Source organism: Gouania willdenowi, chromosome 8 (assembly GCF_900634775.1).
Source record: "Gouania willdenowi chromosome 8, fGouWil2.1, whole genome shotgun sequence".
Lineage (NCBI taxonomy): Eukaryota > Metazoa > Chordata > Actinopteri > Blenniiformes > Gobiesocidae > Gouania > Gouania willdenowi.
Window position 1 is genome coordinate 33,204,587 of NC_041051.1, and position 21,562 is coordinate 33,226,148.

At 38.0% G+C, this 21,562-nt stretch overlaps 1 protein-coding gene across 1 annotated transcript; it reads left to right on the forward strand.

Moving 5' to 3' along the window:
• The first annotated feature begins 873 nt into the window (after positions 1–873).
• LOC114468341 (chromobox protein homolog 2) lies at positions 874–6,327 on the forward strand. The gene is given in 10 exon segments (XM_074783815.1): positions 874–959; positions 1,083–1,094; positions 1,096–1,127; positions 3,409–3,483; positions 3,550–3,619; positions 4,582–4,877; positions 4,879–5,013; positions 5,015–5,189; positions 5,191–5,237; positions 5,239–6,327. Coding segments are annotated over 10 exon segments (1,479 nt in total). The 5' UTR covers positions 874–887; the 3' UTR covers positions 5,804–6,327.
• The last annotated feature ends 15,235 nt before the right edge of the window (positions 6,328–21,562 follow it).

Here is a 21,562-nt window from a genome sequence, read left to right on the forward strand (position 1 = left end):
AGTCATAATTATGAGATAAAAAGTCATAATTACAAGAGAAGTCGAAAGTCATAATATGGGATAAAAAGTCATAATTATGAGAAAGAAAGTCATAATTATGAGAAAGAAAGTCATAATTATGAGAAAGAAAGTCATAATTATGAAATAAAAAAGTCATAATTATGAGATAAAAAGTCATAATTATGAGAAACATAATTATGAGAAAGAAAACCATAATTATGAAAAAAAAAATGTCAGAATTATGGATAAAAAGTCATAATTATGAAAAACATAATTATGAGAAAGAATGTCATAATTATGAGATAAAAAGTCATAATGATGAGGAAAGAAAGTCATAATTATGAGATAAAAAAGTCCTAATTATGAGATAATAAGTCATAATTATGAGATACTTTAACACGATTACAGCTGACGCTGAGAGATGACTGACTACTTTAGACGCTGCTTTCAATCAACATATTTCATAAATATGTTTAATTTGAACAACACTGTGACAAGTTTTTAAATTGTCATCAATGAATTATGACTTTCTTTATTATAATTATGATTTTGTTTCTCATATATTATTACTTTCCTTGTTGATTTTTTTTTTTAGTGGCGGAAACGGGTTTTCCATAGAAATCACATTAAATTACAACCAAACAAAAAAATACTCTGAAAAGGTTTTTTTTTTTTTTTTTTTTTTTACGCTTCCGTAGTTTCTAAAGAGCGTGTTTGTGAGTAATATACATATTTATTTATTTATTTTTGCTATCATTGAGTTTTAGTCACATGTTTGGAAGAGGCGCTGTTGGAGGTTTATTGTGAAAAGCGGAAGTGAAGGTGCCCGCGTGCCTGCGCTCGCCCCGCGGATCTAAGCGTTGTTATTGTGGAGGAAGAAAGCAGACATGGAGGAGCTGAGCGCGGTGGGAGAACAGGTCTTTGACGCCGAGTGTATTCTCAACAAACGGCTGAGGAAGGTCAGACTTTTAACTAAACTATTATTACTTTTATTGTTGTAAACACCGCGCGGTTTTTTTTGTTTTTTGGGGGGTTTTTTACGCGTGCGCGCCGCGTGCTGACGGCCTGTCGTTGTGTTTCAGGGAAAGTTGGAGTTTTCTGGTGAAGTGGAGAGGATGGTCTGCAAAGTAAGTAATAAATCATAAAAACACAATCAACACTGGAGCTACACCACAAAGGCTCTTATTGTGAAAGGAGCTCAGTGTGTAAACAACAACAACAACATTAAAAATAACAATAAGAGCAGCTGAAATGTTCTCATTAGTCCTCAGTGGACCATCTGCTCCTATTGTTCACAACAAGTGGAGTTTAACAAAGATCTGCCTGAAAAACACACTTTTTTTGTCTTTATTTACTGGAAAACTGGATATTTTTCATCTTTATTTGATTTATTTTCCTGTTAAAGACGTTTAATGTTATTATTTAAGCCATTTTATTAAACTGTGATACAATAGGTTTGTTTTATTAGTGATTTATCATCTGTACGTAGACGCTGATATGTTTTAATTCTCTTTATTTTGTTTTTATCTCATCACATTGTTGCTACACACACACACAGATCCTGCTTTCTTTGTGTGTGTGTGTGTGTGTGTGTGTGTGTGTGTGTGTGTGTGTGTGGGCATAGGGTGTGGGGGTTGACACCCCCCCTCCTGATCTAATTGGGCTTTCCAACAACAAGTGATGATGATGATGATGAAGATTAAACTCCACAAATGTTCCTTTTTTATTTTGTCTCTTTTTGGTTATTTTTTTTTAAACTCGTACTATAACGTTCCTCTCCATTGATCATCTGCAGACCCTCAGAGTCAGAACATCCTGTAATCCACTCAGCTCATGAATGAAACCAGCAGATGCCGTGCCCCCCCCCCCAGCCCCCACCCCTAATAAAGTGCAGTCAACCGTTTTTATTGGGGCTCCTTTTCACTCTCTTATCTGTGCGCTGTAGGTGCTCAGGTTATTAAAAAAACACAGTCTAATTAATTGATTATTAGTGATGTTACAAATGATAAAAGTCAACCTATAAAGTACAAGAACAATTGTTAAATGTTAAAATGTTTAGTTTCTGTTTATTATCGCAACAATAACATGAAATAATGGCAAAAATAGAAAATAATTTGTTGTTAATTATGATAAACATCAATATCATGTTAACACTGACGGCTTTATAAAGTCAAACCATATCAAAGAAAACCTGTTACCATAGCAACTAGCTACGCTAATGGAAGTAGGTTGAAATATTTTCTATGTTGCAGAGTTTTCCTTTTTCGCATCTGGTGACGACATTTTGACCCCCCCCATGGTGTGCTTTCGGGGGGTGGGGGGGGGGGGGGGGGGGGTTCTGTGGTTCTATTTTTTTTTAATTTGTAATAATTGTTTGCACACTTGGACTTCCTGACGAACCTGTTTTGTTTTTAACTAATTTGAATGTAAATAACCCAGAAATACATATTTAATACAGTTATGCTTGGATGCTCCTGTCTTTATCTGAGGACCCCCGTAGCCACTTAGCTGCCCCCGATGCTGCCTGTATGCACCGTCCAAAAGTTAATAAAACAAATGGTGCAAAATAATGCGTTTTATTAGGCATAGATGTACTAATAAGGACATTTCAAAGGTTTTAGGACACATTTGTAAAATCAGTGGAGGATCCGTTTAAAGTAGTTCTAGAACAAAAGATTTAAAAGACTTTAGCTTTACTTCATTGCATAATAATTCAAAAACATAATATTGTCATTCCTTTCAGGAAGTTAATTCCATGAACATTGACATTCCGAGGCCCCTACACAGAGTTTTAAACATCACCATACTTTGGGTTTTTTTAGTGTAAAATATTGTAAAATTGCAAAGCTGAACTGGTTTAATATTAATGCAGTTCCATAGGTTTCATTAAATATTAAAAATATGCACTTTTTTTTTCTATTCTCATTTTCCCTTAAAATCTCTATAAATGAACATATGCAGTTATGTATTAAAAAGTCTCTTGAATATAGATGTTGGTGTGATTATATTATTAACGCTGTCAGCGTTTAGAATAATGACCAATCAGAGCAATAACAGGAATATTTATTCATGTTTTTGTTTTTTGAGTCAATTTGTTTTGTTTCATCATTTTGTACTTTTGGTTTTGTGTGTTTTTGTAGCCATTTGTCTAATAGGGGTTAGAGTAGTTCTTAGATCTACATCAGATCTAAGGTAGCGTTTCTAGTTTTGTGTATTTTCCGTTTTTTGTGTTTTTGGAGTCATTTAATGTATTGGTTTATGTTGGGTGTCAATTCGTGTATCTTTGCTGTTAATGTCCTTTTTTTTCTTGTTTTGTCATTTTGTTGTGTTTCTGTTTTAGGTATTTTTGGAGCCATTTGTGTATTTTTCTGTTTTTTTGGAGTCATTTTGTGGTTTTATATGTTTCAGACACAACAGTTGGGAACCACAAGAAAACATCCTGGACCCGAGGCTGTTGGCGGCTTTTCAACAAGAAGTGAGTTTGTGATTCTGATTCAGCAACGAAAGACGAAGTTGTTTTGGTTTTTAATAATTTTTGTTTTATTTTAGGGAACAAGAAAAGGAGCTCCTGATCCGTAAAAAAGGAAAACGACCCCGAGGACGACCACGCAAGATCTTAGTGCGTAGCTCTGAACGCTGTTAGCATGCTAACGCAGAGTTGGGGTCAATTACATTTACAATTACGTTTTCTGTTACACTGAGCAGCATTTTTTCCAATTACAATTAAATTACAATCATTTTTTTTATCCTCACTCAACTATGATTACATTATCAATTACTAAATTTCAATTACAATTAATCACAATTACTGATCCTGAAATAAATAACATTAATAAAGTTAACCTTCCTCTTGTGTTAGCTTTCTGTTAGCATCTCTTATGCTAACAGGCCATAAATCAGCTGTAAAATACACTAAAAACTAATATATCATCTAATTTATTTCTTATCTATTGATTACTATGTTAGGCTTCATAATCAATGAAAATATAGGTTTTAATATTTATGGTGTGGACGTCTGAGCCTTTTTTGTTTCAGTTTAGCCGTAGATTTAAATTTACTAATGCTAAGTTAGTGCTATTACTAGGAAAATGCTAAAGCTGTGTTAATGCTAATGCTTGGCTAATGTTTTTTATAGGCCAATGATAATGCTAGGCTAATGTTATTGTTGGGTTAATGCTAGGATAATGCTATTGCTATGCTAATACTAAGTTAATGCTATAGCTAGGTAAATGCTAATGCCAAATTAGTGCTAATGCTATTTTTAGGTTAATGCTAGGTAAATACTACTGCTAGGCTAATGTTAGGTTATTGTTAATGTTAGGTTAATGCTATTGTTAGGCTAATGCTAGGTTAGTGCTAAAGCTAGGTTTGTGTTAATGCTAGCTAATGGTATTGCTAGGCTAATGCTGCAGTGTGACGTGGGGCAACAGCTGCATCCTCACTTGCATTTTCTCCAGGAAATACAAATATTTTAGTTGTAATTAAATTATCAATTCTGCAATTACAATTATAATCAACCCCAACCCTGATGCTAACGTGGGTGTTAGCTCAGCGTCGCTAACCTCTGCTTTCTGAACGCAGGACAATGTTCCCGAAGCTTCAAAGTCGAGCAGCTCGTCGTCCGGCTCGTCGTCTTCGTCTTCAGAATCTTCATCTTCCTGCTCCTCTTCCTCATCATCATCAGAGGATGAAGAGGAGGACGACCACAAACAGGCGCCCCCTAGCATCCGCAGCCGAGAGCTGCACCCGGTCCCTCAGAAGAAGGCGCAGATTGTCATGGCCAAGCCAGAGCCGCCCAGGAAACGCACGCGCAGGCCGCCACCCCCCGCTGACCTGAAGGACTACACGCAGAACAAGGCGCCGCAGAAGCTCCTGAAGGGAGGCGGAGCTTCCAGGCGCCATCAAGAAGCCCGTGCACCCGGCCAGCTTCACTTTTATGGGTTTCCACCGCGGCTCAAGCAGGGACGTGGCGGCAGTGGGGGGCGGGGCCCACCAGGAGCTCTCCAATGGTGCTGAAGTCGTCCGTTGGTTCCGTGCGCTCGTCAGTCACGCCGTCTTCGCTCCAGCTCCACAAACCCAACCCTAAGCTGTCTGTGTCTGGCCTGAGTGGCACCGGGGCCAATCTGGATCTGAAAGCAGCGACGGCGGGGGGGAAGTCCAAAGGCGTGGCGGCGTTGACCCTGAACGCACCCAAAACATCCGACGCCCACGCTCGGCTCGCCCAACGGACAGAAGAAGAGCCCCATGTCGGCCAGCACAGCGTATACACAACACAAAGACCATCAGAAGCCCCGCCTCCAATCAGAGCGCTGGCCTGCAGCCGCTCAACCTCCAGAACAAAGGTCCTGGAAACAACACGGCGCCGCTAAAGAAACCAACCGTCGCTAGCGGTTCGCCGAAGAGTCCAGCAACCCCCGGACGACCTCCGATCAGGAAAGCCCCGCCCCCAGTGGACAAGCTCATGGAAAGGGGGGACCTCCAGAGCCCCAGGGGGTCTGGCCGGACGGAGAAGAGCGGCGCCGAGCTCCTATGCCTGGAGGAGCGAGGATTGGTGCCCAAAGACGGAAAGAAAACCAAGATGAACGAGATGAGCACGGGCGAGGACGAGAGCAGCTCCGACTCCGACCAGGAGCCGGACCAGGACCAAGAGTCACCTTACGCCGGCACCCAGAACCACGACTGGAAGCCCACGCGGAGCCTCATCGAGCACGTGTTTGTCACCGACGTCACGGCCAACTTGGTGACCGTCACCGTCAAAGAGTCGCCCACCAGCGTCGGGTTCTTCAGCATCAGAAACTACTGACGGAAACCGTTCAAGACTGATTATTTATTTCATCACGTTTAAAAAGCTGCGTTCTGTTGGAAGGACTTGAACATGGATGCTCCGCCCCCTGGTCGTGTGCGGTGCTACAAACAGGAATGACGCCTCCTTTGGACCAATGTTTAAAAACGCTTTGTTGAGCGTTTCTCTTCCCGATCTTTCTGGATTTAGCTACCTCTGGTTTTCTCTTCGTTTTTCTTAAAGGGACGGAAACGCCCGGTTTCCCTGCAGGGTACAAACATATGACGAGGACGGTTGGATGCTCCTCAGACCAGCAGCAGAATCCAACGTCGCTCTCCCCGTTGCCTTTCAGCAACGAGTCGAGATCTAACGTTAGAAAAACCCAAAGACAGATGGAATCATGGTGTTTGCTTCGGTTTCTTCTTTTGAAGCATTAGCATTAGCATTAGCGTACATCTGCTGATTTTGGAGTCTTTTTGTTTCTACGGCGTTAATTTGATTTAGTTTGGTCATTTTTAGTGTTTTTTGGAGCCATTTTGTGTTTTGCTGTCATTTTATTTAATAGTTTTGTGTATTTTTGGAACTTGTGTGTTTCTCTGTTTTGTGTATTTTGTCATTTTGTGCATTTCTGTCTTTAGTATTTTTGGATTTATTTTGTGTATTATTTTGTTCTGAGTCTCCGTGTTCTTTGGTGTTACAATGTGTCATTTTATGTATTTCTGTTTCTCAGTATTTTTGGAGCCTTTTTGTGTTTTGTTGTCATTTTATGAAGTTGTTTTTCCTTTTTCTGTTGTTATTGTGTTTCTGGAGCCGTTTTCTGTGTTTCTTGTGTTTTTTGTCATTTTGTTTAGTCTCTTTTTCATCGTGTTTGCTTCTGTACGCCGCCATAAACCATGAATTTGTCGTGGGTTCAGACGCTGCAGCTCGGCCTAAGGAGGGAAAACTATGTGCTCTACTTGAGGCTCCGCCCCCCTTTCCTCCCTGCTCTGCAGACGGTGCCTTTTCTTTCCCTCTGTGCCTGAACACTAAGGTTAACCCAAAGATAGAGTCGGATTACAGGTTGTTCACTGAAGGGCTGAAACTGAACCGTACGGATGAGAACAATTAGAACAAATAATGTTTGAATCAGAAATTCACCAGCAGAAAAAGTTACAATGTTTGTTCTCACATATACGTCATGTTTATAGTTTCTATTTTTTTCTATTTGCCTTTTTGTATTTGATTAAAAAAAAGAGAAATTATAATCAGTCGTAGATCTACTAACTGTTTACGCGCTATTTATTTCAAAATAAAAGCCTTTTTTCTGTGATAGCCTAGTATCGTCATTCCTTTTATTATGACAGGCTAATAAATGGTACAATTGTGTGTTTGGGTTGTGTTTTATTATATCACATGATCAACATTAATGTTAGCATTTAGAATAACGACCTATCAGAGCAAAAACACGGGAAAGAATGAAGAGTTTATGCATTTTTAAAGTCATTTTGTGTGTTTTTTAGAGTTGTGTATTTTCTTGTCTTTTCATTTTGTGCATTTGTCAATTGTTGTCCTGTTATTTTGTGTTTTTTTTTTTTTTTTTTTGTCATCATTTTGTGTGTTTTCTCTTTTCTGTCGTAATTTTGTGTATTTTTTGTTCCACTGTCTGTTGTGGTGTTATTTTGTGTTTTTGGAGTCATTTTTGTTCATTTGGGGGGGGGGGCTGAATGTGGCCCCTGAACCACCATTTGTCAATTAATTAACAAGTATATACTGAACATTACACATTATTATTATTATTACAGTCGAGGCAGAAACATTTACTCTAAACTGATTCAGAACATTTAATATTTCAAAGAAGAAAAACATTTAATTAGATTAATATCTAACCATTTAATGATTAATATTATTAAGGAAACATTTCAGGATTCATTTCCTGCCTGATTCACTAGATGGCGCTGTTGTTCCTGATTTATATCCAATAAAAAAAAACTTAAAACTCCTTTTTAGACTTTTTACATCTTTTACTGATCTGTTGAATAAAGTTTAAACATTTTCAAATAATCTGCAGAAACATCTCAGATTACACATGTAAAGATATCAAATTTAAATTCGATTTATTTTGATTTAACGTGCATTTTTATTATTTTTAATTTTAATCTAAACATTAACGTACATGGTGCATCTAAACATTAATTAAAATTTTTTTGGGTTAATAAAAAAAATTGTCAATCTCTATTTTCAAAAGTAAAATACATTTTGTTTGAATAAAAGTGACTTCCAATGAACACTTTATTAAACAAAATGAAAACGATAAATAATAATAATAAATCAGGTGATCAATGGAGCAACAAGATTAACGGTTCAATGTTTTAATGATAATAAATATTTATACATGTATGTCTCGTCATTCCTACATCTGTGGACATATTAACATTACATTATTTAATGTTTAAAACATTTATTAAAGAAATGTGAATGACTGTGATCACGTGTTTATAGAAGTTTTGTTTTTAGAAAAAGGAAAATAATGAAAATAAAACCTCAATAATCATTAGAATTAAATCACAAAATACAAATGTTAAGTATTGCGATAAATTAACTATAGAAACATGATATTGTCCCAGCTCTAGCAAACATTGTCTTTTCTTTTATTCTCCAACAGGGGGCGATATTACCATTAATGTTCTCACAATAATAAACACCACAGAATATAACGCCTTTAATTATTAGATTAATGAATATATATATATATATATATATATATCGTTTGTTCTAACAAACATTTTCTTACAAATAAATTTTTTTTCAAAATAAAATAAATAAATGTTTTAGTCATTATGCAGATTTTTGTCACAACCAGTGTTAATAATTTTGAAAGCAAATTGTGATTCAGTCGTTTAGTCTTTAGACTAAAATGCAACTTGGCTACAGTAAAAATTGGTCAAAAAGTCGCATTTTAGTCAAAAGACTGTAAGACTAAAAACAAATGAAAACACTGGTGTGATGATTACATTCTGTTGGGATTTAAACTGTAAAATGTGGGTTTAGTTTTATTCTTCTGAAGAACAATTATTTTCAGTTTTAGTCTTCCATTAGTCACCAGAAATATTAAAACTATAAAAATCTAAATTTTACAGTTTAAATCCCAACAGGATGCTGAAAATGTTTTATTTGTTACTGTAATGTAGGAAAAGGGGCGGGACTAATACGTCTATACTTCCACCCACTCGCTTTGGAACACAAAAAGTACGTGTATGCACTGATACAGTATATATTATGTAATTTTTGTTTTGTTTTCTGGAGAGAAGTCGTCTGCATCAAATCTTTTTAACTAAAATTGATTCTTGTCCTAGTGGTCAAAAGTTTGCATTACAGTTTACCCAAATTCATTTAAAAATACAATTCTTAATATAATATACAAATATGTCATAAAACACAGTGACTGTGTAAAATATATGAATTGATTTGTTGTAGTAGAAGTTTTCAGTGAAATGGTCCCAAACTTTAGAGACTTTAGGTTGGTTCTTCTTCTGCCTAATCGGCTTTCATAAAGGTGAAAAAACCAGAAAATTAATATTTGTTAATATAACTCAGACTAAAATAAAACGATGAGCAGTTTTATCACAGCGGGGCCACACAAATGTGTTTGTTTGATCTGAGGGCCACATTATCAACGTTCATGTTAGCATTAACAATAACGACCAATCTGAGCGTTAACAGGAAATGAAGGGTTTTGTTGTTTGTTGTGTAGCTTTATTTGCGTTTTTAGTCATTTTTGTGTGTTTATCTGTTATTTTGGGGAATTCTGCTGGCATTTTGTGTATTTCATGGGTCATTATATGTATTTTTTGTTATTTTCTTTTCATGTGTGTTATGTTTGCATTTTGTTTATTGTGAATCTGTGCTTTTTTTTGAGTTTTTCAGTATTTATTGTGTGTTTGTTTAGTTTCATTTTGTTTGTGTCATTTTGTGTGTATTATGGGTGTTTTTTGTTTTTGTTGTATTTGTGTTGTCATTCTGTTATTTTGTGCATATGTTGGGCTTCATATTACTTCAATGACAGTTTTTGGGGTGGATTTGTCTGGGGGGTGGGGGGGGGGGTAGTTGTATTAATGTGAAGCAGACAGTTCTGTTCTTCTTTCAACAACAGCTTCTCTAAAAAAACAGTGACATCGTAACACAAAGAGCTCGATTAGCATCATTAGCATTATTTATTACAGTCATGTGGAGCAGCTCCCAGAATACACTCAAATAAACACTGTACGCGACACACAGGCTCACAGTGGCCTGGTATGTACACACACACACACACACACACACACACACACACACACACACACACACACACACACACACACACACACACACACACACACACACACACACACACACACACACACACACACACACACACACACACACACCACAGTCAACAACACAAATTACTCCAAAAAACACACATAATTACTGCAAATAGCACAAAATGACTTCAAAAACACACAAAATGACTTGAAAAATATACTAAATGTCTCCAAAAAGCACAAAATTACTCCAAAAAGCATAAAAGGACTTAGAAAACACAAAATTATTCCAAGAAACACACAAAATGACTCGAAAAACACACAATATGACGTTAGATTTTTATCAAAACGCAAATATCACATTGTCTCACGTTTGCTTTTAATTGAAGTCAATGCACTGATGCTACTCGACTAAATTAATCCGTTTAGACAAAAACACGAGTTATTAGAAATTTGAATGTCACAATAAATATGTTCACAATTACAAAAGTCTCTACGACACAAATGTAATTTACGACAAAAATCTTCACTATGACAAAAAAAGTCCAACGTGATGAAAATGTTTCATATTTTAATCTATTTTCATCACTTTTCTTGTCATATTTTTGCTCGTTTAAAAGTATTTTTGCTACATTTCTCCTATTTCTGACACTTCTACATCACATTTCAATGACTTTTCTGCACATTTTTATTTTTTTTTCATTTTAAAGATATTTTCAGCACTTTTAAACCCTATTGAACCACATTCACTATTTATCTTGCACATTATTTACCAGCTTAAACTAATCATTTCCACTTTTAAACCAATATTGACACTTTTAACCATTTTTACCACTTTTTCTGTCCTTTTTTGCCAACTCTAATTTGCAACTTCCCATTTTACCACCTTTTCCACTTTTAACGCTTTTAATAATAATAAACGTTCCTGGATAACAGTGGATATTATTCAGATGAATAAATAAATGTGGTTATCACAGATTCATAGAACAATAGACCATCATTTTACTGACTTTATGGATGGACCCCAAAAATCTCTCCTTTATTCCCCCTTATAGATGGTCCTGTCTCCACATGACTGTTCTTCAATGTTCATGTCTGTGTTCAACCACCTTCAGATACAGTGGGGGTCCCCACTCTCTGGGACCTTTATTTTTGGAGGGTCCCCGCTCTCTGGGACCTTTATTTTGGAGGGTCCCCGCTATCTGGGACCTTTATTTTGGAGGGTCCCCGCTATCTGGGACCTTTATTTTGGAGGGTCCCCGCTATCTGGGACCTTTATTTTGGAGGGTCCCCGCTCTCTGGGACCTTTATTTTGGAGGGTCTCCGCTCTCTGGGACCTTTATTTTGGAGGGTCCCCGCTCTCTGGGACCTTTATTTTTGGAGGGTCTCCGCTCTCTGGGACCTTTATTTTGGAGGGTCCCCCCTCTCTGGGACCTTTATTTTGGAGGGTCCCCGCTCTCTGGGACCTTTATTTTGGAGGGTCCACACTCTCTGGGACCTTTATTTTGGAGGGTCCTTGCTCTCTGGGACTTTTATTTTGGAGGGTCCTTGCTCTCTGGGACCTTTATTTTGGAGGGTCCTTGCTCTCTGGGACCTTTATTTTTGGAGGGTCCCCGCTCTCTGGGACCTTTATTTTGGAGGGTCTCCGCTCTCTGGGACCTTTATTTTGGAGGGTCCCCCCTCTCTGGGACCTTTATTTTGGAGGGTCCCCCCTCTCTGGGACCTTTATTTTGAGGGTCCCCGCTCTCTGGGACCTTTATTTTGGAGGGTCCCCGCTCTCTGGGACCTTTATTTTGGAGGGTCCCCCCTTTCTGGGACCTTTATTTTGAGGGTCCCCGCTCTCTGGGACCTTTATTTTGGAGGGTCCCCGCTCTCTGGGACCTTTATTTTTGGAGGGTCTCCACTCTCTGGGACCTTTATTTTGGAGGGTCCCCCCTCTCTGGGACCTTTATTTTGGAGGGTCTCCGCTCTCTGGGACCTTTATTTTGGAGGGTCCCCCCTCTCTGGGACCTTTATTTTGGAGGGTCCCCCCTCTCTGGGACCTTTATTTTGGAGGGTCCCCCCTCTCTGGGACCTTTATTTTGGAGGGTCCCCCCTCTCTGGGACCTTTATTTTGGAGGCTAAAACAGGTTGAGAACCATTGGTCTAATTGGGCAGACATTGGATTTTCCACCATGAGGGTCCCAAAGTGTGGCGTGTGTTAATAAAGCACATGAGGGATCCTTGGAGAACCAAAGGCCATGATGATGATGATAATTCCCTCAGTGTTTGTTTCCACCTCAAAGATTGGGAGCCGTGTTTAAAACGCTCTCTCCTCCATTTCAAAGGGAAACCTGATCCCGGCTACAGCTAACATACCTTCACCCTCGGCCCTCGTTCTAAATCACTCCACTGGGGCCGTGTAAACAAACTGCAGTTTGCTCTGTGATATTGAGAGCTGGATCCTCCACTATGACAACACGGCCTCAGACGGACCATGTCATCTGTCTTACCTCACTCTCTATCCATCACTGAACCGGAGTCAACATGTCTGACACTGGCACTCTCACTTTTCTGGTTCCTCCACATCTGTCACACTTTCCTACAGCGACCCAGTTCTCCTCCTCCGTCCCTGGGTCCACACACACCTGAAGAGAGAAGTCCTACTGATCAGTCCTGCTGTCATACACAGTAACTATGAATATATTAATAATCACTTCAAACAAATTATTATAGACCTTTAACATCTTAACAGTGGATGAATTAATGCACTAAATGACTCCAAAATGCAAATAATTACACCAAAAAAGGCACAAAATTCAGCCCCATTGTATTTTGGTGGAGTTTTTGAATTTGTAGAGTGTGTTATTATAACATAAGAGTCATATTTATGCTGTAACTTTTACTTTTAGGGAGTTTAATGCAGCGTTTGTCAGGAATAATCAGGAAGTTTGTCCCTGTGATGAAACACTGGTGTCGTTATCGTCCTAATCTGCATCAGCAGGAGAGAAAATATGGAGAGTTTAACAGGACAAAGAAAGACAAACACTAGAAAATTCACAGAGGAAGTCACACTCAAATATAAGACCACGATGCTGAGAAACTAATTAGACTTTAACAGGAATTCTCCATGTTTTAACACAGACACAAGCAACATGTGTGCCAACACCCCCCCCCCCCCCACCCCACCCCACACACACAACCGCACAAAGTGACTGGAAAATAACATGAAAAGACTGGAAAAAAAAACATCACAAAAAGACAAAAACACAATATTTATAAAATACACAATTTACTCCAAAAACACAAAACTGCAAAAAACAAAACACTAAATGACAGAAAAAAAAAAAAAAAAAAATACACAAGACTCCATAAAGGCACAAAATTGGAACAAAAATGCACAAAATGACAGAAAAATATACAATACCCAAAAAAAGACAATATTGCAACACAAGCAAAAAAAACACAAAAATGTGCTAAAAACTCCAAAACCGACACCAAAAAACAGCAAAAGAAAAACGACAACAAAATTAGACTGAAAAGATGGAAAAAAAAAGCAAAATGGCAACAAAAACACACAAAATGACCGAAAATTAAACAACACAACAAAAATAAACCATATAAACCACAAAATGTACAAAATGGCAACTCGAGCAAAACCCACAAAAATTGACTAAAAACTCTCAAAATGATGAAGATACAAAATGGAAACAAAAACAAATAAAATGACGAAAGAAACACAAACGTGTTGTTTCCTGTATTAATGCTGATTGCTCATCATTGTAACACGTGTCCTAGAAATATGAAAAACATTTAAACATCTTCTCAATGATTCTTTGGCTTTACTTATTATCAGAGATAAATTTTGACGTTTCTGCTTCAAAATCGTTTTTTACTTTACTCTGCAGGGGTCTCCAACTACATTTGACCAAGGGTTTAAATCACAAAAAAACAAGCAATCATTTAAATAATTGATTTGACTTCAAAATGTAAATGTATTTCTGCTGAACATGTTTGAATAACTTAATGTTTTTTAATAGATAGACATAATGTAGGCAGATCAATAAATCCAAGACAACAATCAAAGGTAAAAGGTTGAATTGGCCAATGAGAAGTAGTTTTCATTTCTATTATAAACAGTCAGTGTGTTGACATGTTGGTGATGTTTGGTGGGATGTAGAGTCCTGTAAAGTTATTTCTTGTGACTTCGACACATTTCTGGACAAAAAAATGAACAATGTTGACTTTTTAGGTTTACACGGAAATATTTGAAATGAATTGAAATTATTTTTGGAACCAAATGTAAGATTTACACAAAAACAAGTCTTTATTCTGAACATATCCAGAGGCGTGTCGTCAGCAGGGTTGCCAAATTGGACGGCTTCCCACCATTTTAAAGAATGTGATTTCAAAATAAAGATGATAAAAAGGCTTTTTTTTTTTAAAACCTTACAATGATGGCATTCATTTTTATTTTTTTTTATTTCTGACAACACTTCCTGTGTGTGTGTGTGTGTGTGTGTGTGTGTGTGTGTGTGTGTGTGTGTGTGTGTGTGTGTGTGTGTGTGTGTGTGTGTGTGTTGTGTGTGTGTGTGTGCAGGTCAAATCCCTGAATTCCTGGTTTTTGTAGCAGTTTTGTGCTTTATTTTTGTCATTTTTTATATTTTTGTTGCAGTTTTGTTTTGTGTGTCTTGGTGTGATTTTGTGTTCTTTTTGTCATTGTGTATTTTTTGTGTTCTTTTTTTGTCTTTTTGTTACAGTTTTGTGTGATTTACTGTTATTTTGCGTGTGTGTGTGTGAAATTCCTGAATATCAATGGGTGTTATTGATGAGGACTCGTGTGTTTGTGGTAAACACACAAACTTTTAATGACAGCAAACAACACACACACACACACACACACACACACACAGGAAGGAGATCAGGACGCCGCTAACAGAGGTGCTGGTTGTAATTAACACTTCACAGATTACGTTTACACACCAACACGTCCAGCCTGACTTTATTAGCACCTGGATTGTTCTGGTGTTCTCTGAGGGATTCAAACCCTCATCTGTCTGACGCCCTAACGTCCTGCTCAATGGGTTCCACGGCTTTTTTTTTTTTTTTTTAATGGCAGCGCGCGTCGGTAATGAGAATCCTCCCTCATTCTCACGCCGTCGGCCTAACGGACTGATTAGTGAAACGGAGAAACTGATCGATTCCTGCAGAGAAGAGTCAATATAATCGAGTGTGAAAAACGTTAAAGGTCGCTAAACGCAGCGTGGTTCAGATTTTAGCAAAGATGTTGTCCCGTGACAGTTTGTCCAACTTTCAAACGCGACTTTAGAAAATGATCCGGAACACACAAAACTGAAACAAAAACACACAAAACTGAAACAAAAACACACAAAACTGAAACAAAAACACACAAAACGAACCCAAAAATGCACAAAATGACAGAAAGAAATGCACAAAAACACTAAGTAACTAAATTGCCTAAAAACACACAAAACTGCAACAAAAACACACAAAATGACAAAAAACACAAAATCACAACAAAAACAAGAAAATAAACCCAAAGAAATGAACACAAAATGACTCCAAAACACAAAACTGTAACAAAAATAGAGAAACTGACAGAAAAATAAACAAAACGCACACAAAAATGACTAAAACACTCACAATCGCAACAAAAACATACAACCAACAAAAAAACAAAAAAAAAAAAACACAAAATGACAAAAATAAATATAGACAACAAAAAAACATTTGAAAAAAGCAACAAAAACACAAAAAATAACAGTTATACTAAAATGACAGGAAAGACACACAATACATAACCATTGATGGTGTTAAAAGCAAAAACACGCCTTTAATCATAAGGTTTTTCGTCCCACGCACGTTTCTTTTCTCCAACCTTCAAACGCTCCGAAGAACGCCAGGAATTCCAAACACGAGGCTAATTAAAACCTGGAAGCTTTAATGGTGGAAAACTTTGAGGAATCAAACACGTTTCGAGGCTTCAGAGGGAGATACTTACGATAGGAGTGGAACTACAGATGATTTCAGAACAAGCACAAACTTTTAATGACTCTGGTCTAGGAGTGGATGAAGCCTCCACTAGGGGGCAGCACCCAGTTCACACACCCGGAACAACTGTGAGGCTGTTTAAAAAGTACTTGAACAATACACAAAATGAACCCAAAAATGGCAGAAAAAACAAAATGACAGGGAAAAAAAAGCACAAAAACACTAACATCGCAACAAAAACACAAGCAATAGAACAAAAAAAAGACGCTAAAACACCAAACTGCAACAAAAACACACAAAAAAGCAGAAAAAATATGCAAACTAACTGTAAAAACACAGGCAAAAAAAAAAAAAAACACAAATCAAAAACACACTAAATGACATTTTTAAAATACACAAATTAACTCTAAAATACACAAATTGATAAAAAGTAAAGCACAATAACAATAACATACAAAATCGCAATAAAAACACACAATAGAACTCACACAAAACGCACAAAATGACAAAAGAAACTAAATGACTAAAAAACAAATATTTCAACAAAAATACAAAAAAGACTAAAAAACACAAATTATGACTTCATTTTATTGGTGCAATGTTCACTTTTTAATGATACGTCACAACTGACCTTTGACCTTCAGCTCGCTGACCCCCAGAGACCCCAGTTTACAAAGAAAATCTAACTTTTCCTCTTTTTCTTCCACTGGTGAGACTTTTGTTTTATAAACTTTGTTTTTTTTACAATTTCTCGTCATTAAATTTTGCACTTTTTTATTTTACAATTTCTGTTTTAATATATACCACAATAAAATAAATAATTAATCTGACTCGTTTCTGGAAAAAGTCATTGTTGAATAAATATTGAATCATATGTATTGAAGCATAAAAGGCCCTTGGTCTAAAACCAAAGAAAAGGACAAACACACATTACTTCCAAAAGCCATTAAAAAAATTAATTAAAAAAAAAAAATCACAGAAACTGCATAAATTTAGAAAAAATAAACTACTTTTCTCTAAACACACAAAACAACTACAACTATACAAACAAAAAAACTGAAAAAAAACCACAAAAATTAATAAAAAAAAAATTATTACAAAAATGCGCAAATACAAAAAAAAGAATCCAAAATACAAAACAATATGCACAAATAAATACACACAAAACAAAAATTTACAAAATATGCGAAAAATTTACAAAATATGCAAAAAATTTACAAAATATGCAAAAAATTTACAAAATATGCAAAGAAATACACAAAATAAATTCACAAAATGTATGACAAAACACACAAACATGTGAGCATTTAGAATATTGACCAATCAAAGCATCATAGCATAAACAATTCAAGGCTTTGTGTGATTTATTTTGTGTATTATTTTGTTGTACATTTTGTGTGTTTTGTTGAGTAATTTTTGTAATTTTATAATCATTTTTGTTGTACCTTTCTGCAATTTTTTGTAATTTTTTTTGTTTTGTGGGTATTTTCTATATTTTTGGCTGTAATTTTGCATATATTTTGCAGATTTAGTGTGTTTTTGAAGTCATTTTGTTCGTTCCCATTCATCTCCATCTGAACCCAAACACTTTGAACACTTGACAGTGAATGAGGCTGAAGTAGAAACACTTTTCTTTCCCACTCTGAGGAGATTCATAAGCGTCTCTTTCACTGTGTTCTGTTCTAACAAACGTTTGGTTTCACATCCAGAAGAAGACTTGAACTCATGGGTTTTTAATCGAGGATTCATTGGCTGAGTTTGAGATTCTTACGGGGGCGACAAAAGAAAAAAAAGAATAAACTCGGCAAGACCTGTATTCATAAAATTGGCAAAAATGACAACCTGTATCTGAAGTTTGTTGACAAGTTTGTTCTTTTTACTAATTAAACTGAAAGTATTTTGTATTTTTAATGCTTTAATTTGTTAATTCTCCTCTCTCTTAAATGCATCTTGTAGTGACATTGAGAAACACAGCTCTAAAGGGCCAGATTTGGCCCCCGGGCCTTGAGTTGGACACATTAGCCCTGATTCGTGGACTCGAGCCAAAGTGTCTGAGTTTTTAACGGCTCTCGGTTCCACTTTGGAGGCCGCGCTGACCTCACATACCAGACAAGGTTTAAATTAACGAGTTGTGGACATCAAACACCGTGATCAGGACGAGGAGGATTCCAAATGCCTCCAATTATCTAACGTGTGTGTGTGTGTGTGGGGGGGGGGGTTTATACCAGTGATTTACATCATTTATTAACCCTGGTGATTTACATACAGAGCAAAACCTAAACCACAAAATCAAAGAGCGACTGTTGGAGGTTTGTAGCTTTAAATCATCACCAAATCTGCTTTAAAATCAGGTGGACAACCCACAGACTGCGTCATTATTTACAGAACATAAACAAACATAAGAACGACTAAATAGAAAGATTTCAAAAGAAGCTTTTTTCATCAGCATTCACAAATGTCCATATGGAATCACCTGGTGTTGCTAACGTTAGCGTGTGTGTCATAAGTGATGGTTGTAGACAGGTATATATGAGGGGGCAATCAGAAATGTTCACATACGTACACATCATGCTCCAGCACTTTGTTTGTGTTGATAGCGACTGTATGTGTCCAACCCCCCACCTAGAGAAGTGGACTGACCTTAGTCAGGCCTCGACCTTCACACCTGTCCATGGGTGTCCCACCTGAAGACTAAGCTCCTGCTGGTAGAGCTCTGAAGGTCACGCAATAAAATAAAAATAAATGAAATAAAATATCCTTCATTCAGATTTTATCAACCAACAACATAACATATCTTAACTTACTGGATGGCCTGATTCTCAAAGTAATTTTAACCTAAAGTAAGACTTCACACACTATAATCAATATTTACAAAACTTAAATATAGTCTGATGAATAATAATTTAAAAAAAAAAACTTCTCAAACTACTTTGGAAAACAACTGATATAGAACAGAATATTGTGGGTTTTTTTTGTTATCAACCAAACAGTTAAAAAAAATCTCCTCTCTCTCCACTCCACAGGAGCACTACACTTTTTTAAAGCTCTGGATGCATTACACAGCATTAACTTTCTCTTTGTGAGCTGCAGGAGTGGAAAAATAATCAAAATGGTTTTGTAAAAACGAAACAAAACGGTTGTGACTGAGAAAACGCAGCTTCTTCTTTAAAGTCTTAACGCTCGTTGGCGGCGCTGAAACCTGACACCACACTGTCCGGCTACGTCTGGGCTCATTTGATTGGATGTTTACTGAGGGCTGAGGGGAGGTGTGTCTGTGTGTGTGCCCTCACAGCGGAGGGACAGAGAGACGAGAGGAAGCTGATACTATATCGTCTTCATGTCCCCTTTTCAACTGATTTTTCAGCTACTTCTAAAATTTTGATTAGGGGGGCAAGACATTTATTTGAGGAGGCGCTGCCCCCACTTGCCCCTGTGTAGAGCCGGCCTTGACATAGATACTTTAGATGAGTGATAATATACAAATATTTATATTGTGTCATGAATCACAGTGACTGTACAAAATACAAATGAATTAATTTGTTGTTCTTTTATAAATACAAGTTATATTTTTGGTGCTCAAGTCATGTGACTTGGTTCTTCTTAATGTAAATGGTGAAGCAACACTGCATGAAACGAAATGTTATGTCTATAACTTCTGTTCCCTGAAGGAGAGGAACGAGGTACAACACATATAGTATGGGATATCACGCCCCTGCGTGGCCTACTGAAGAAAACCTCTAATCATGCCTTGAAGGCAGATGATCTGTGATGACGTAAATGAGGCTCCGCCTGCCTCATGAATACGCTGTCATCACAGTCATCCATCAGTTCAGTAGCTGCTCTTCACCGAGCCCATCTGTGTAGCGGGGCAAAGAAGTGTTGTACCTCGTTCCTCTCCTTCAGGGAACAGAAGTTATAGACATAACATTTCGTTCCCTTTCAGTCGATTCACTTGGTACAACACATATAGTATGGGACATGTATACACGCCCCGCAGAGCAGCTATGAACCGGAAGCCAACCTCCAGCACCTCTAGTGCATGCTCGACCCAGTGGAAAGAACCGAATGGGCCACCGAAGGGGCCGTTACATCCAGACGGTAAAACCGAACAAAAGTGTGTGGTGATGACCAACTGGCAGCACGACAGATGTCACTCAAAGATACCCCCCTAAACAAAGCCCACGATGTACATACGCCCTTGGTCGAATGTGCTTTCACACCCTGAGGTAACTGAAGACCCCTGCTGTTGTAGGCCAGGGAGATAATCTCCACAATCCAGTGAGAAAGCCACTGTTTAGACAGGGCTTTACCCTTAGCTGGATTAGCAAAACACACAAACAGCTGGTCACATAAACGCACACTCCTAGTGCGGTCTATGTACATTATTCACGTAGAGCACGTACAGGACACAAGGAATGTAACCTTCTTTGCTCCTCAGATGCAAAAGGAGGAGGGCAAAAACTCATTAGCTCAAAAATCATGGCGCTATGAGCTGAAGAGATGATCTTAGGCACATATGCCATGTTTGGGCGTAATGTGACCTTAGATCCATCTGAAGTGAACTGGGTACAAGAAGGATGCACTGATAAAGCATGAAGATTGCCCACTCGCTTAGCGGAGGTCAAAGCGAGAAGTAGTGCAGTCTTATATGACAGAAATTTTATATCTGCTGACTCCATAGGCTCAAAAGGGGGGCCACAGAGAGCATCCAGCACTACAGTTAAATCCCATGAGGGGATGATGGATTTCACCACAGGCCTCAGTCGGCGAATTCCCTTTAAAAAACGCACGGCCAGCGGATGCGCACCTGGCATCACTCCATTGAAACCAACATGGCAGGCAGATATAGCCGCCAAATAAACCTTAATAGTGGAAAAGGACAGACCTTTATCCAACAATTCCTGAAGAAAAGTCAAAACCTCCACAATTGAACACTGAAATGGGAGTACATCTCGGTCCTGACACCATTGCTCAAATGCTCGCCATTTATAAGCATATAAGCCAAGAGTGGATGATGCCCAAGCACTCTGGATCATTGCCACCACACTTGGGGGCAGACCCTGAGCCATTAAATTTGACCGTTCAACAGGTAGGCATGTAGCTTCCACAATTCCGGACGTGGATGAACCACTTCTCCACCTGCCTGCGAAAGGAGGTCCCTGCGTAGAGGAAGCTGCCACGGCTCCGCTGCCAGTAGATTGAATATCTCGGCATACCATGATTTCGCAGGCCACCGAGGGGCCACCAGAATCAGGGACAGACCCTGACGACGCACTCTCTCCAACACAGGCAGTATCATTTCTACTGGGGGAAACGCATACAGGAGCATGTTGGGCCATGGGTGCGCTAGCGCATCCATCCCCGGAGGTGCATTGTGGTCTGTTATGGAAAAGAACAGGGGGCAGTGGGCGTTTGCCCTGGAAGCAAAGAGGTCCACCTCCGCCCTGCCAAATCGAACCCATATCTGAGCCACTACCAAAGGGTGTAATCTCCACTCTCTCACAAGGGG